At 38.1% G+C, this 17,549-nt stretch overlaps 1 protein-coding gene across 1 annotated transcript in view; it reads right to left on the reverse strand.

Moving 5' to 3' along the window:
• Positions 1 to 17,549, reverse strand: part of LOC122808494 — a 666,541-nt gene that overhangs the window by 551,674 nt on the left and 97,318 nt on the right. Inside the window, exons 8-10 of the mRNA XM_044079450.1 lie at positions 16,964 to 17,374; positions 14,857 to 15,027; positions 2,595 to 2,752 (exon numbers count right to left, since the gene is read on the reverse strand). Coding sequence (XP_043935385.1) covers positions 2,595 to 2,752; positions 14,857 to 15,027; positions 16,964 to 17,374 — 740 coding nt within the window. The remainder of the gene's footprint in view (positions 1 to 2,594; positions 2,753 to 14,856; positions 15,028 to 16,963; positions 17,375 to 17,549) is intronic.

Here is a 17,549-nt window from a genome sequence, read left to right on the forward strand (position 1 = left end):
ACTCATAAACAAAGACATTGGTAATCTCCAAACTCTGGACCCCACCCAGTTCGGGTTTGTACAAGGCAGATCATGTCTCCTAAACCTGATAGACTTCTTTGAAGCAGTCACCAAAGCCATAGATGAGGGTAAGGTGGTTCACACAGCCTATCTAGATCTCGCCAAGGTTTTAGACACCATCCTCCACTCTGGAATTATAGGTAAACTCACTAAACTAGGTATAAATCCCTATGTCACAAGATGGGTTGCCAACTGGCTCATGGACAGAACCCACACTGTGAAAGTAGCAGACTCCAAATCAGACTTCAGACCAGTGACAAGTGGAGTATCACAGGGTTCAGTCCTGGGTCTTCTCCTGTTTGTTATCTACTTCTCTGAAGTACAGGCTAACACAGAAGGCCTTTGGCTAATGAAGTCTGCAGATGACTGCAAACTAGGAGCCATAATCGAAACTCCTAATGATGTGGACATCCTACAAAAAGGCCTCACTGAGGCAGATGCCTGGTGTCAAAAGCCATGGCCTGAAGCTCAATGCCAAAAAGTGCATTGTCATCCTCTTTGGCAAAAACTCTGTGCTCACGAACTACCACATAGGTGGTAGTCTACTTAACACTGAAATTGTGATGAGACCTTGGGACACAGGTGGACAGTAGTCTCTCCTTTGATAATCACATCACCACAGTGGTCAGGAAATCCTTCTGTGTGGCACACCTCATCACAAAAGGTTTCTCATCCAGAAAAAAAGAGGTCATTGTTCCCCTCTACTCATCACTCATTAGACCCATTACAGAGTACAGTGCCCCTTTTGGTATGTACCTCACAAGACATCTACAACAACTGGAGAGGCCACAGAAATACCTCACAAAGAGGATTACTGGCCTCAAACAGATGCCCTACACAGACCGTCTCAAAAAACTCCAGCTTTACTCCGTCGCATATCGCCTCCTCAGAGGTGATCTCTGCCTAACATACAAAGCTATGTCAAACCCAGAGTTGTTGGACATGCTCCACTTAAAGAAATCCCAATCCCTCTGAGTTACCTTGTCACCACAATAAACAAAACATGCTGGAGGGATAGATTCCTGTCCCAGAGACTTCCCATACTCTGGAACAGATTACCTATCTATGTCAAATAGAGCTCCTCATTAGCACTCTTCAAGAAAAATCTTGATGATTGGATGGGAAATAGGAAATTCACCCCAGGGATCACTTCTGTGACTCTGCTCAGCAGATGCAGAGGAAAATAATTTTCTTGGGTTTCGAAAGCCAGGGTACCTTTTTGGCTAGGCTTATATAGGCCTTAGGGCCAATAGCCTAGTACCGACCTATGAACCTATGAATATATGAAAAGGCTAGCTTAGTAGCCAATGGGAAGCTCAGTAGTCAGAAGGAGTTTGAAATAAAAATAAATTAATATGCAGGATAAATTAGAATGAACAAAAATAAACTTTTACTAGGTAGCATTATGTTTACAAATATTTTAAGATATAATAAATATTTAGTGCCATGATTCATATCCTCTTTATCTTCCCAGTTTAATTTTAATTTAGCTCATTCATATTTCATATACCTTTTAATTTGGTTTGAATTTGTAACACATCACTGGCATATATTTTCACTTTTTAATGTTCATCATTTCAAATAAAATATTTTGTAATTTGAGCAGAATTATTTTGTTTCTATATCATACATAATCTTATTTTTAGATAGCTGCCATTTTCAAATTTCCAGTTTCAGTGTATCTCATCCACCTATCCTAATACTGACCAGTCACCGCTGGATATCAAGTGATTTCTTTTTTCTCACATGTTTTTAACAGCCATCAACACTCTTTACAGGATACTTTCTAACTGAGCTGATTGCCAACAGTGAAAGGGCCCACATACTGCCTAGTTACTGTACTGCATTTGACAATAGTGAAAACTATTCTTTTTTGTGTTACCTTGGAAGCTTTAAGGTTTTAGCTCTGAGTCACAGGTGCTCTTGATCTGATTAGTGGCACAAGCACTACTAAAGGCAGTCAAGGAGGAATGAGGGTGATGAGCTGATACTGGGACATCTATCCCGATGAGAAGAATGTGAATGAATTCACATCAGAAGCGCTGCAACTTGGGGAAGGCCCATGCTTGTAACATCTGCACTACGGGCATGGCGGTCATGACATAAGCCTGCCGAGAAATACACACACACACACACACACACACACACACACACACACACACACACACACACACACACACACACACACACTCACTAGACGTTTTGCTGTATGGAAGTCTACATTCCCAAGGGGAGTGTATTAGGAGTACTCAAAACATTTCCTAGCTGCTCCTGAGTGACAACAATGAAAGGTATCATAGTTGTGGAGTCCACATAATGAAAAAGTAATAATTGCTTTCAAAACAGAGTTCTTGAAGTGAGTTCACAACCAGTTCAGCTAAACTGCATGAAATGAGAATAATCCACTTAAGGGCCTGGTGCATCTGATAGGAAAACTTTCTTTAAGCTGTTGCCCAACTTTATTTTTCACAGTAAAACTAAACAACAAAGCTACACGTGATCATTTTTAAGTAATATTAAAAATAACTACATACCAGACCCTGATCATGATATCTTGGGAGTACACATTGAAAAGGTTGTATGATGCAGGTTACTGACTTTGTATAGGGATGGATTTCAGCACCAATAACTGGACCAGTTTCTCCTGTGGTAGCATCTATGGCCATTGCACCGATAGTGATGGGAACAAGTCCTGCAATGTTTTAAACAATAACAGAAATATGTATTAGCTCATATATGAAGTATAACGAGCATTCTACAATTTCAATATTGGCAGGAACACAGAGCGAAACTCATATGGTCATGAGTAAAAAATACTTAGGTTTTAGCAAGGCAGTACACCTGAAAGCCATATAATGGCCTACAAACTAATAAATATTTCTTATGATTAAGAAATTCCTTACTCTTACAATGTAGTGAAAACTTCACCATTACATAATTACTACAAGGTAAACAGATCATTGTCCATTAGAGAATTGGCATGTTATACAGTGAGACATATGTACTTCATTGATCTGTTAAGTAACAAAAAGGACTTTAAAAAAACAAAAACGTCGCTATTTGAATGAATTTGACCTTGGGACTGTTTACAGTATTCTCACCAAGCTTCTTGCTAACTAAAAGAAATGGCTTTAGGGTTTTATTAGGCACTGGATGGCTGAAAAAATGTACATCTGCATTTATTTTCTGGGTGTAATTCAACTCATTTACTAAAAATACTGTTCAGCTATGAAAATTAAAACTTCATAACATACTTTAACATATGTGCCTTTCACTACAGCAGTATTTGAAGACACATCAGTATACAGTCTGTGTTGTTATTACTCACTGTAATTTCTTTCACTTTTTTACCCATATCACATTGCTCTTAGTCCTTCCCATCTTTTTCCTTTTCAAGAAAGAGTTTACAATCACATGATTGCTACTGTTACATGTCACTGAGTGTCCTTGTGTCATGTCTTCAGTCTACCACTATCTCCCACTGTGGTTTATTATTTTCAAGAACTATTTAAATAATGAATGGTATATAAGAAATGAAGCTTAATTCTTGCAGATGGAATACTGTTAACATTTCTATAGTGCTCCACTCCACTGCTGTGCATTTCTTTAGTCTTACTTTCTGTTCAACTGCACATGCACTGGTAACACCCATTAGCTCTTTGCTAAATATTCTACTTGCTTCAAACAGTTTCTCTTGTGTCTTTTTACTATTTATTTATTTTATTTATTTTACATTTGTTTACCGGGATAGTCCAACTGGATACATGTCCATTTTCAGTGAAGGCCCGGGGTGAAAAGCTCCACAAAGACAAACTTACATAGATTACACAGAAGTTAGCAAACAATTATAAAAACAAAGTGATTATATACAATGGTTAGTAGTGTTCACTAGTAGGGACTCACAATTGTCATGGACAGACAATTAAAAGTAAGAGACATCAGATTGGAAGCAGAGCTTGGTGATGTAGTTTCAACTTATGATAATTGCAGAATATGCTTTTAGTTTATAACTTAATCAGTGTTGGTACATGGGCATAGCCAATTCACTTTGAGATACTGTTTGAAGTTTTTTTTTGAAGAGACTTTTGGAGGATTGTAGGGTTATATAGTTTGGCAATGAATTCCAGGTTTTGCCAATGAAGTTGGCAAACAGGGATTTACCAGCAGAGTTATTAGCTTTGTGGGTTTGGACCAGTAGTTTATCGGCTGACCATAGGGATCTTAGATTGCTATATGGCTTAATAATATTTTTAAGTGAGGAGGTATCCTCAGGGTGGTACAAAATTTTGTGCGCTATTAAAAGTTGATTGAATTGAATTGAATTGAGCTGGGCAGTTCTAGCCACTATAGTTGTTTAATGTTCTGGCAGTGGTGGGTTCTATATGTGGAGCCAGTGGCGAATCTGGCAATATGATTGCAGCTATGGGACAGCTTACCTAGTTCGGATTTGTTGAGGTTTGAGAGTACAGGCGAGGCATATAAGAGAGTTGAGAGTAGGTGTGATTGGGCGATTGTAGTCCTAGCCAGTGGGGTTAAAAATGTCTTGTTTCGATACAGTGATCCAAGCTTCTCTTATTGATGGTCTGTATGGTTTTGTTGACCTGTAGATCAAATTTGAGATTATTGTCTATGATAACCCCTAGCAGTTTGGTGTGATTATCTGGGGAAATAGTGGTACCATTGTTAGATGTGACAGAGAATGAAAGTGTGATGGATCTACTAGTGGGAGAGAAGAGTAGAAGTTTAGTTTTATTGGGGTTCAGAAGTAGGCGTTGGTTGGTGAGCCAGTTCTCGATAGTGTTAAATGTATTTTGGGTTAAGATTTGCAAGTCGGATGGGGAGGTGGCTGAGCAGATGAGAGTGGAATCATCTGTGTATTGGATGCAGGTGGATTTAGACAGAGCAGTGTTGAGGTTGTTGATAAAAACAGAGAAGAGTAGTGGACCTAGTATGGACCCCTGAGGGACACCAAGTGTGAGAGGTAACTGGCTGCAGAGTTTGCCCTGCCATAGTACTGCCTGCTGTCTACCAGTCAGGTAGGACTGGAACCACTGGATAGCAGGCTTGTTGAGGGAAATAGATTTTAGTGAAAGAATGAGAAGTTCATGGTTGACCATGTCAAAGGCTTTTGATAGGTCAAGAAAGAGGGCAGAGGTTAGCCTATTGTCATTCCTGTTTTGGTTTATGGCAGTAGTAAAGGAAAGGAGGGCTGAGGTGGTGCTGTGGTATGGTCTGAAACCATGCTGGGAGTCGGATAGTAAGTTATTCTGTGAAAGGTATTGCATTAGTTGCTTGTGTACACATTTCTCCATTATTTTGGCTAGTAGGGAAAGAATGGCAATGGGTCTGTAGTTGGATATGTCTGAAGAGCTACCACCTTTATGGAGTGGGATGACATGAGATATTTTCCAGCGGGAGGGGATAGCATTTCCGGATAAGGTTCTGTTGATGAGGATAGATATGGGATATGCAATGACATCTGCAGCTATTTGCAGGTACTCTGCAGGGAGGAGGTCATCAGCGAGGGTGGTAGGTTTTAGATATTTTAGAAGTGTTTTGATAAAACTAGTGGATATTGGTTGGAAGCCAAATTCTGGGTGATTATTAGATATATTAGGCATGTGGTTTAAGTTAGAGGGGGTTAGTTGATTTGCTAGGGATTGGATTGTTTCAGTGAAAAAGTTATTAAAGGCACTATCTATTGTCTCTGGGAAACTATGGGTGTAGTTAGCCGGGTCGGGGTGAAGGAGTGACCTCAACAAAGTAGTTGATTTAAGCCTGCCCAGAACTTTTGAGGGTTGTTGTAGTGTTTTTGTAGGAGATTATGGTAGAAGCTTTTTTATCCAGTAAAATAGATTTTTTTGTATCATTCCTGAGTTGACGATATTTTAGACGGTCAAGTGGGGCTTTGGTTGTTCTCCAGCTGGCCCAGGCACTGTTTCTAGTTTTGATTTTTGCTTTGGTATCTTTTGTGAGCCATGGTGCTGTATTTGATTTAGTTTTTATTGTACGTGCTGGAGCATGGGAATCACTGATACTTAGGAATTTAGTGTTAAAGTGCTCTATGGCCTCCTCTAATGTTAGATTTTTTAGTTTTGATCAGTCAGCTGCTTTTAATTCATTTTGGAATATAGCAGCATCAAAGTTTTTCCTGTTTCTAAATGTTTTATATTTGGGCTGGTGAGGGTTTCCTGCCTTATGTTTTATTATATAGGTTAGACAATGGTCACTGAGGTCATCAGGGACAGTACCAGCTGTTTACAGTTGGGGTTGGTTATTAACTAGGATCCAGTCTAGAATACTTTCCTTGTTGGTTGGTTTGTTTATCCTAGTGGGAGAGGTTATGGTCTGTTTAACCCCAGATAAGTTTATATGAGTGAAGGGGGGATTGGAGGAGCAGGGGTGCTAGTCAGTGTTAAAATCACCAAGAACTATGGTTGCTTGGGGTTAGGTAGTGGATAACCAGTAAAGGACATCTTCTAGGGTATTTAGGTTGTTGCCTGGTGGAATGTATGCACAGACAATGTTCAAGTGTTTGTTTTGGTTAATCTGTAGCTTGGTTATGAGGAGTTCCGCATTATTGAACTGGGGGGGTTGAATGGTGTCTCTATTAATGGTTAGAGTATTTTTGTAAAGGACTGCTATCCCACCTCCTTTCCTGGTAGCGTGGTCTAACCGGTGAATATTGTATCCTGGAGGTAGTATCTCATTGTCAGTAGTACTGGGTTTTAGCCAGGTTTCCGTAAGACACATAATGTCTGGGGAGTGGGTTGCTAGGAGGGCGTGTAGGTTGGGAATCTTATTGTTAATACTTCTAATATTTAGGTGAAATGCTAGGAGGGAACTAGTGGGAGTATTCATGGGTAGCTTGACTGTGGGGGTTGTGGTAGGGGAGTGGAGGTTATTGGGTGTGGGTGGGCCAGGGTTGGGATGAATGTCTCCATGTGTTATAAGGTTATAGTGACAGGATATTCTGAGATTTAGGAGTTTGTTTATAAGCTTTATATAGTCTTTGTCTTTAGGATTATGCTTTGTGGCTGTAGAGGGGTGGTATTTTATAGAGGGTGTTATATTCGGTGTGCAGGGGAATGTAAAGTGTTTGGTGCTATGTGTGAAGTCGTGGGTGTCTGTTTGACCATTTGGGTAGTGAATACCATGGTCAAGTGTTTGTTCATAGGCAGTGAGATGGTAAAATAGAAACAGTATAGGCATTTGGGTAATTAGTGTTTTTTTGCTTGTTTGCATTTTGATAGGGGGCAAGTCAAATTTGATGGCTGACTGTGCTAACAGGGTGTGGAAGAATGAAAAAAAAGGAAATAGGTTAAGGGGGCAGGGTTGCTCAATGATATGTGAGATGCTGATTGGTACTTAGCAGGAGGGGAGTGGCAAAGTCTGGCTTAAATTTAGCACTAGTGGGGGCGGGTGGAATTTTGGGGGCATTTAGGGGAGCGGAGCAAGGCTAACACTGACTCTGAGAGTTACCTTGGCTTTTGGTTTGGTTTGTATGATTGTATGTAAGCAGTGTTGTTGGCTGTACTTTCATTTGTTTTATTCTTTTTTAATTTTACACCAATTTCCAGGCTAATTTTAATTGGATCCTAGGGGTAAACTAGCAAATGTAGTCAATAAGGAGGGAGCAAAATTACTTTACCAAATTAAAAAGTAAATGCTTGGGACTGGAACACTGTGTGAGTGTAAGGCTGATTCAAAGTAGTATAACCCAATCTAGTGGCATCTGGCTAGATCCCTTCACTGTTGTTGTGCACACACCATTAAGCCTCGACAGTTTACAAAAACTAAATTGTAGTTCACCTATTACAAGTGAAAAGCTGGAGGGAGTCAGGTTCTTGCTTCCCAGAGGTTTTACTTAGTTAAGATAGCCAGCTTCAGTGGAGAAGGTAGGAATTGCTTTATGCAGTGAATCCCAGGTGGGGGGGGGGGGTCACTCAGGAAAGAAACCCGTGCAAACTGAAAAATAAAGGTAAATAAGGCAGAATTAGTGCAAAGGTTACAAGAATGTGAAGTGGAGAGCATGCAAGGAATAGAGATGGAGAGTAAAATTAATTATATTGCATACATTATAATTAAAATTAATTATATTGCATACATTATAATTAAAACTGATTATAGTGCATACAGTATCCGCTCTGTAAAACCACATCATAGTATGTCACTGGCTCTTTATAAAGACCATAACACAAGTGTGTGAGTCAATCAGCATGCAATGGCATTACACTTGATAAAAAGATAAACTCAGTTTTTTGAAATAAGGTCACTCTAAAAATGTCTAGACCAAAACAACTACAGTGATGATCCACTGTGATTTATTCACCCAAATAACACAATTCACAGTTCATACTATCTTCTTCTTTCAGCTTTTTCCCGGTTAGGGGTCGCCACAGCGGATCACCTTGTCCGCACATTGAATGGCAGTGGAGTTTTACGGTGTCGAGTTGCCAGCCCGGCGCCCAACCTTCCACAGAAGGCACACTCACACGCACACCTAGGGCCAATTTAGAGCGTCCAATCCACCTGCAGCATGTCTTTGGGATGTGGGAGGAAACCGGAGCACCCGGAGGAAACCCACGCGACCACAGGGAGGACATGCAGACTCCGCACAGAAAGCACCCCAGCTGAGGATCGAACCGGAGAACCTCTTGCTGTGAGGCGGCAATGCTAACCACTGCACCACCGTGTCCGCCCATAATTCACAGTTCATACTATAAAGGTGACAAAAGTGCATGTTTCGGGTCTGTGGTGCTGTTCTGTTCCTGACACTGGATTTGATCTTGGGAAACAAGAGAGAAAACATTATATAGATACTACTATGTACTCATTTTACACCTCTCAACCTCTTAGCACAAGAAGTCTGGACAAAGCCAAAATAGTGGGAACAAAGGCTTAAAATCAGGGACCGAATTTAAATATTGCTCTTATACATGCTGGAAGTTGCTAGAATAACAGGTTTTGCATTAGCATATATTGTTTGAAGTAAATGAATTCTGAAACTTCATCTGTCATTATTTAATTAGATCAGTCCTCAATGACTTGCAGGACAACTACAAATTTTATGTGGAACAGATATAAAATAGGCAAAAAAGTGAGGGCATTCTATGAACATCAGTACATTTGAGAGGTGCATCTTTGGCACATCTCTCAACTGTCCAGATTTCTGCAGAATGTACAGAGTTTTGCCTCATATATTTGATCTACTCTTTTTAAAATGTGTGTTTTTCTGGCAAACTACAGAGGACTGAAGTTAATAAATAATCACATGTATTTGAGTTTCAGACTTCATAGCCTTCAGAAAATGCAAGCTAACACAAAACCTGTTTTTCTAACAACATTATAAGTTTAAAATAAAATATAGAAATATAGAGCCGACCAACACAGCTACAAGGTAAAATGTTTAATAAAAAACACAGCAACCTGCTGCTTCAGCAGACTTACAATAAAACATTTAAAAAAACAACCATTTAAGTATAATACAACTACCAGTCACTGCTCAGCTATTACATCACATTACAGTAGTACCCAAGTATAAGCATTTAGAGAAGTAAATTCCTTTTCTTTAAAACAGGTTTAATTGAAATACGTCCATTAAGACCTGGGGGGTTGTCAGCATTTAGGCTGATAATCCACTTCAACTCTGAGAATTCTGTTAAATTAACCAAATCACCAAATCTCAGGCTTTCACGCAGCACTTCCAATACTGCAAACCTGAATCTATGATCATTCCCATTTTCTGTTATGTCTAGCAAGTGCATTAGCTTGTTTACCTTCCTGATTTCACCTTAATGTTCCAAAACTCTCTCTTTTAAACTACGATTAGTTTTTCCTACATAGTAACTATCACAGGTAAGGCAGAGAGCACAGTAAACAACATTCAGAGTATTGCAACTAGCACAGCATTTCAATTATATCACCTTATTAACAGATTTTAAATGAACAGTAGATCCATTGCAAATAAAATCACATGCAGAGTAGCATCAACATGAAAAAGTATCAAGTCTCTCAGTCTTAAACTTAGATTTAACACAACAGTTCCTGAATTAATTAATAGTGGATATAAAAAGTTTGAAGTATATAAAACATTAGATGAAGTTTTTGCCGTCAGGGAATCAGTTGCATGACCTTATTTTTCTGCACATAGTGAGAGTCCTGAGCAGCCGACAAGAAATGCACAAGTGGTTAGGATGGCTCTTACATATTCAGTAATGCTGCTGAATTGTGTAAAGTTTTTAAAAAACACTGGTCAGTACTGTTAATGGATGATACTGTAGCAGAGATAGTTGATCCTGTGCCTAGTTTTCTTTTAAGAACAATCTTTCCTTGAAACGACAGCTTTGCTACAGGAACTGCTGTGTTAGTCTAAGTTTAAGAATACTGGAAAATTGCCCCTACCAGAATAGGAGAAGAACACCCTAGGGTAGAACTCCTGTAGATTTAGTCATTTGATTTGTAGGGCTCTTGTTCAGCCTGTGCACAATCTCCCAAGGTAATGAATGAGGTGGATTTTGGTGAGAGAGTAATAATTCAACAAATTCAGAACTGTAAGGATGATCTTGAGTCTGAGGTGAATGGAAATCTCACAATAGCATGAAGTACGTTATTTTTGTAATGTTTTGGTGCACACAACTAGATCTTCTGGATGTCTGGCATTGGCTCGCCCTAGTCCCTGATTTTAGAGAATGTGCCCGATTTTATATAATATATGTATATGCATACACTTTTTTTTTGCTTCTGGGTAAACCACTGAGGATTACAGGCAGTCAAAATGTTACGTATTAGAGTTCCTTGTTTCTTATTCCTCAGAAAATATTTGTTAATACAAAATCTGTTGTTCTACTAATTAAACAAAGTTGCTGAACATTAAAATGCTGGCCTTTCTATGGGGATTATGGCAAATGGCAATTCTTTGCTCATTATTCTGACTTTGCAGGATTACTGTGATTTATGTAAAGCAACCTGCATTACTTTAGTGAGTAGCTATTGTTTCCATGAAACAAAGTTGAAATGTTATATGCCAGTTGTCATTTTAAGCTGTAGCTTTTGGAGGATGATAGTCATTAGAAATTAATCAATCCTCTTGTTTCCTCAGTTTAGCAGTCACAATCTTACTTTGCAGGACTAGAGGGCATTTGCAAGATTGATGTGATTTGTGTGAAGCAACTTGGAATACCTAAATGTGTTTACTGTTTCCATAGAAAAAATGATGAAATATAATACAAGACCATTATTTTTTGCCAAAATTGCTGTGTATGTGTGCATGTGGGAGGATCTATCTGTAGAGTGTAACTTACCTTCCTCATTTGAAACTGTGCTTTACAGTATTAGTGTGCAGTTGAGAATTAACATGCTTTATGTGCAGCAGCTTGAAATTCTTTAATGTGAGGGGAAATGTTTGTATAGTGCAAAGGTGTACTACATTACATGACCATCCTTTCTTATCTCAATTTGATGTCTGCATTGTACACAGGAGTGACTATAAGAGTGACTATAAATGCCTGGTGGGAATTGTCTCAATGAAAATAACTTACTCTCTTGTGATTTGCTCAGTTTAAATCATCTTTAAAAAAAATAAGACATAAAATACATCACAGAGCATCTAGACTTTTGCTGCTTCTGGGATGTGATGGTCCACACACTCTAAAGCTGTATAAGTACATTCAGACACAGGCCTAGTGGGTGGCCTCTGTCTGAACCCCAAATAGTCTAAAACGGGCTCATCTCAGAAGTGTGCATAGGAGGTTATTGAAGTTTGTGTGGGAATTGGGATACAAAATCTTTATTTCTTTAATTTACCTCCCAAATGTCAGTGGTGAGCTTAGGTCTCTACAGTCTGTGTTGGGATGTTAACAATGTGGTCATTATTTCTTTAACCTTCTTCATAAACTTCAAAGGTATGCACAGAGGCTCACTGTAGCTTGTATAGAGCAGTGTACTGTCTAGGAGTAACAGGTTGGAAGCATCACCAAGATAATTTTTGTCACTTTTGTCACAACCAAACATCACTGCATATACAGATGGCTACTTTGTGTAGGAGTATAACAAGGCAGACATGCTGTAGATATATATCTAACAGCAACAGTTTGAAATATATTATATTCTCTTCATTTTTCCAAATTAATCTCAGTCTGTCATGAAAGAGGTACACACATCATGGTTGTGTTTTAGGAGTAGGGGAGAAGGAATGCTCTGTATTTGTATGACAGCAACAAATTGAACTATATCTCTGTGGCTAACTCTGTCTTTACTTTCATTCCAATCTAACACCAGTAGGGGATGTACAGAAGATTACTATCATATTTATTTATTTATTTACTTATTTTTGGGTGGGGGCAAGGAGACATGTACTGTTCCCAGATAATATGATTTATGTATTTTCACATACATTTATATTAGTTTATACTGCGGTGGTGGTGCTGCAGTAGCATTTTCGCCTCACAGTATGATGTTGTCCTGTTCGATTCTCACCTAGAGCATCTTCTGTGTGGAGACATGGGTACCTTCATTGAAGATTGTGCATCAGAGCTGTCAACTCGGCACATAAAAATCTACTGCCAATCATTAGCGGACCGGAGTTCCACTGTGGTGACCCCTAACCGGGAAAAGCGAAAGACACAACAACAACAACAACATTGTGAATCACTATTTTGTCAGTTTTAAGCATTAAACCTTTGATAAAACTCATTTCTAATTTGGAAAGCATGAATTTCTTTTCGTTTGATATTTGTGTAGGCCATTGTTGGATCAGAAGTTAGGACAAAGCTCCAAAATGTACCTCAGAGCATTTTGAACCCCTAAGGCTTCTAGAAATTTAGCAGTCCCCTGTGGGAGTTTAGTCAGTTAGAATCTGTTAAAAGGATCCATGTCATATGGAGGCCTTATAGTACACAGACACCCAGCTTAATTCAGTTACTTCCTCCGTAGTTATTCAAGTACAGTTCTAGTCAATTAGAGCGCGTTGATACAGAAAAAAACAAAGTTGAAGAGTAACACTGAATTTCTTTCTTTAATCAGGATTATTGCTCAGATCATCATTGGATGAAAAGATTATATTAAAAAATTTTGAAATGCACCTCAAAGCATCTAGAATCCTGATGGACTTAAGGAGCCTAACAGCACCCAGACCCCTGGCATTTATTCACATATCTCTGGCACAGTTATCAGAGTGCAGTCTTCCCTAGTTAGAATATGCTGAATGAATGATTGAATAAACAAATACAGGAAAACTTAAAAGTGTAAGACAAATGAGAGAAAAAGAAGAAAAATGTAATCTGTCTAGTATGACTAGGCCAGGACTCGGGGGAAATATTGGGTTGTGAGATATTTGTGTGGGGGTGTACCATGGAGCCCTTTAAATAGGGTACCAGTTTAGCCAAGAGCTATGATGGTCTTGGATAAAGTATATGGTTAGCATTAGGGGCAGGGGGCTAGGTTAGGATTAGCACTCATTAATAAGGATAGGCAACCTTACCACCTTACTCATATGTGTTAACTCTAACCTTTACCCTGTCCCTGCATCTAACTCCAAACCTACACCTTAACCTAGAAAACACCCTTTCCAATACACACACACACACACACACACACACACACACACACACACACACACACACACACACACACACACACACACACACACACACACACACACACACACACACACACACACACACACACACACCAGTAAAACATTTCCTAGTCCTTCTTCTGCAAAACCCAAAATTTGTCTATAGACAACAGTTTAACTGGTATAAACACAAACTCAGATATATCGCACCCACATGCAGACACAGACACTCAGTAATGAGTAGAAATACCCAGACATTTACACACACATAAGCCACTCTCCAAGCAAAAAAGAAACACCTTAAAAATAGGAAAAGGTAATAAACCGATTCAACCCCAACCACTGAGTCCTGCAGACAGTGAAAAGCTGTACACCACAAAGACAATAACAATGCAATACCCAGAAGCTTTGCTAAAGAATAAAAGTTTTCAACTGTGGAGTTTTACTTTGACCTGCAAACAGCTGAACAGAAAATCTTAAAATACGGAGAAAAAAACAACCATAAGAAACAAAGGAGCATAACTACTGCATGGCAATGATTCTTGTGTGAAACAAAATATAAACCAGGATGAAAAGACTAAAATTACAATTTGGACTATCACCTAGGAAAAAATGCAAATCATACCATGAGGAAAAAATCCATACAGTCTTTCAGGGACCCAGTCATAATGCTGCTTGTTATACAAGTTAAATGGCAATAACAATTTTTGTGTTATGGTATTATACACCAAGAAAAAAAGCTTATATCTTTTTCTTCTTAACAATTATTTGATTAGCACTGATATAAGATCAAGTTCATCTAGAAATTTTAAGCATGAACTTAACTCATTCACTATTTCATAGTGATTGCTGATTAGCACTGCCTGTGGGATAGATTTTGAAGTTATCGTAAGCAAAAGCATCCACCGAGCTCAAACTAAAATTGAGAGCACAACATACAATAAACCACGAGTTGCATTCATTTATAATATATTGGGGATTAAAATTAATAAATATGTCACTGAGATTTGATGTTTTCCTACAACAGGATGAATCATTTGATTCTCTCTCTCTCTCTCTGAAAGCCTATATGATATCCTTAGCAGACAGATTTGAAATATGCACTTTCTCTAGCAGCAGTGTCCTCATAGTCATTGAGATGGATATCATATTGTTTGTGCAATGCTGTCAATGCGTATGTTATCAGGGTTTGTATCACATGTATTAATACTGTACTGTACCTCTGCCATCTGCATCATCCATTGTTCCTGCAAGTGGCATTAGCTGATTGGTTTCCTCATCATACTCGACTCCTAATATTGGCACCATCATTCCTGAGCCCCCAGGGTCCGGGATTTCTATTCCAGCAACTGCAGGAATCATGCACTCAGTACCAGGATATGGTATCATTCCTGTCACGTAAAAGTGTTAGGTGAGGAAGTGCTTAAAAATAATCTGTTCACAATTATAGCAAAATGAAGCGTTATGTTTAATATTTATTTATATGCCATATCTCACAGCAAGCATTTTAGAAAAACAGTTTTTATTCACTATAGATGCATATTCCAGTACCTTTGGTATGGACTCTCAATTTATTCCTTCCTTCTTCCAGTTTATGAAATGGACAAATCAAATAAATGTAAGAAATAGATTACAAATTGTTAGGAAAAGGACAGAGGGGAGTAAATGGATATTATTTCTTCCTTTTTAAATAAATGACTAATGGAGTTATGGATGTAAACCACTTAAAATGAGTTTCAAAATGGATCTAAGAAAAAGGATGTGAAAAGATCACAAACAGGTCTAAAAATGAATTAATACATTAGCTAAAATGCAGTGAAAGCATTACTTTAAAACCACATTAAATAAAATGTAGTGAAGGCATTACTTTAAAACTTTGTGAAATAAAATGCAGTGAATGCATTAGTTAAAAACTATATTAAAGTGTAAAGCAAACAGTAAGTATAATGGTGATTCAACAAATCATTCATAACCGGATAAGAGCAAATTAATAAAAACTATCAATTAATTAGCAGAATCTGTCTTTCTTGATGCAAATCTACAGACTGAACTACATGGCAAAAAATCGGGTCTATATTAGATCATCGAATATTCAGTTCAGCGAACAGCATTTCAGTGCACTTAACATCGAACATGCCATTCATCAAACTGTTCATACTGAGATCGGGGTATAGTGAAGGTCAAAAAATGTGCCCTTTCCTCACTGCATTGTGATCTTGGAGTTGGTATATATAATTAGTGGGGGCTGTGGGGGACACAGTCCCCCACCAGAGCGGAATTCAATGAACAGCATTTCCAATGAAATGCTGTTTGTTGATGTGGGTTTTCACTGATTTAATATATAGACTCCAAAAAAATCAGTGTATGTTAATAGGGGTCTCTAATTGTGGCAGTAGTTTTTCAGGGATTTGTAATACTTTTGGAAATTATATTTTTCTAGATTTTATTAACTACGTAGGTTTCATTACAGTGAGCATGCCACAACATTCTGTGTTAAAATATCTTATTGAAATTTAACTGCTGCATAAATTATAGCATGCTTTGATGAGGGTGGAATGAAACATTAAATATCTTCTTTATACAGCAAATGGATTTCCACCAAAAATGTTAGTGAACTGAATTTGAGAGGTAATTTAGATTTTCATAACATATACTAAGAAAAGCTGGTTCATTCTATTAATTTAGTCTAAATAGTAATAATGTGAACATGATTTATAGGAAAAATAGCCATCTAAACTCAGAGAAGAAAGAGAGACTTTTTTGAGTGTTGTCTACTGTTCTGTATTAATAAATCTGAAAGGAATCTAGAAAACATACTTCTGTCATTAGGAACAAGCTTTCAAAGTTATCTGAAGTGCCATATTAAATGAATATATTATCTTTAAAAATTTTAAGGCTGTCAACAAAGAACTGATGCAAAGAGTGGAGTTCCTAACAAGACTAAGGGTACTTCATATTTACCATAGAGAAGTAGCAATCCACAGTATTATGACTTCAATGCATCTTTTTGACCTCAGAATAAAAATGATCTGGTAAAACACAAAGAGAGCAAGGAAGATAATTGTAAGATATCATAAAGCATCACCAAGCTGATGAACAATACTACTCTGTTTAACATTCAGATCTAGAATTTCCCAGGCCTTTCAGTAGTGCCTTCGTTGAGGAAATGCTTTTTTACAAAAGTGCATTGCAGTGGGTTATACTATGTTAATCTGATTTCTAGTAGATTAGCTTTGTTAGAAATGATCATCAGTTCATTGCACCACTGTTGTTACAATCAAATTGTAATAAGGAAATGAAAAATGTGAGCACTTCGATTAAACCTACCTAAGCTGCCTCCATGGCTTGCAAGACTCGATGCAACCTCCTTCTGTCTTTCAGTGTTATGCATGTTGTGAATAATGTGCTGGAAATTTCTTGTTGCTGCTTTTTCCATTTCTTCTACAGCAAGTTTCATACATCTTTGTTCCATCATTGCTTTATCCTCTGGCAAAGACAGACCCATAATAGCAGCATCCCTATAGTCTTTTAATGCATCTATTACTTTATTCTGAGAAGCAAGCAAATGTGCATCCAGCAATGCATGGTAACCTCCTGCACAAGGTACCATTTTACCTAAGTGAAGGCAAGCTCCCTGAATTCGAATTGCTTTCCCACTGAGTAATTCTGAGCTGGAGTCTCCAATTAAAAATGGTTTAGTAGATCCACTCTGTAATCCTCCAGATGGGACCACATCTCCTTAGATGACAAATGAGATGTGAAAAACAAATGATTATTACACGATTCACCATGTATACTTATATTATTAGTGCTCAGAATGTTCTATCACTATTCATTTTTTGTAGAACATGTACAGTTATGGCACAGAATTTTACTTCATCATTCATTCATTCATTCTTTGGTCACTTTTCTT

Source organism: Protopterus annectens, chromosome 8.part0 (assembly GCF_019279795.1).
Source record: "Protopterus annectens isolate FY-2018-M chromosome 8.part0, PAN1.0, whole genome shotgun sequence".
NCBI lineage: Eukaryota > Metazoa > Chordata > Ceratodontiformes > Protopteridae > Protopterus > Protopterus annectens.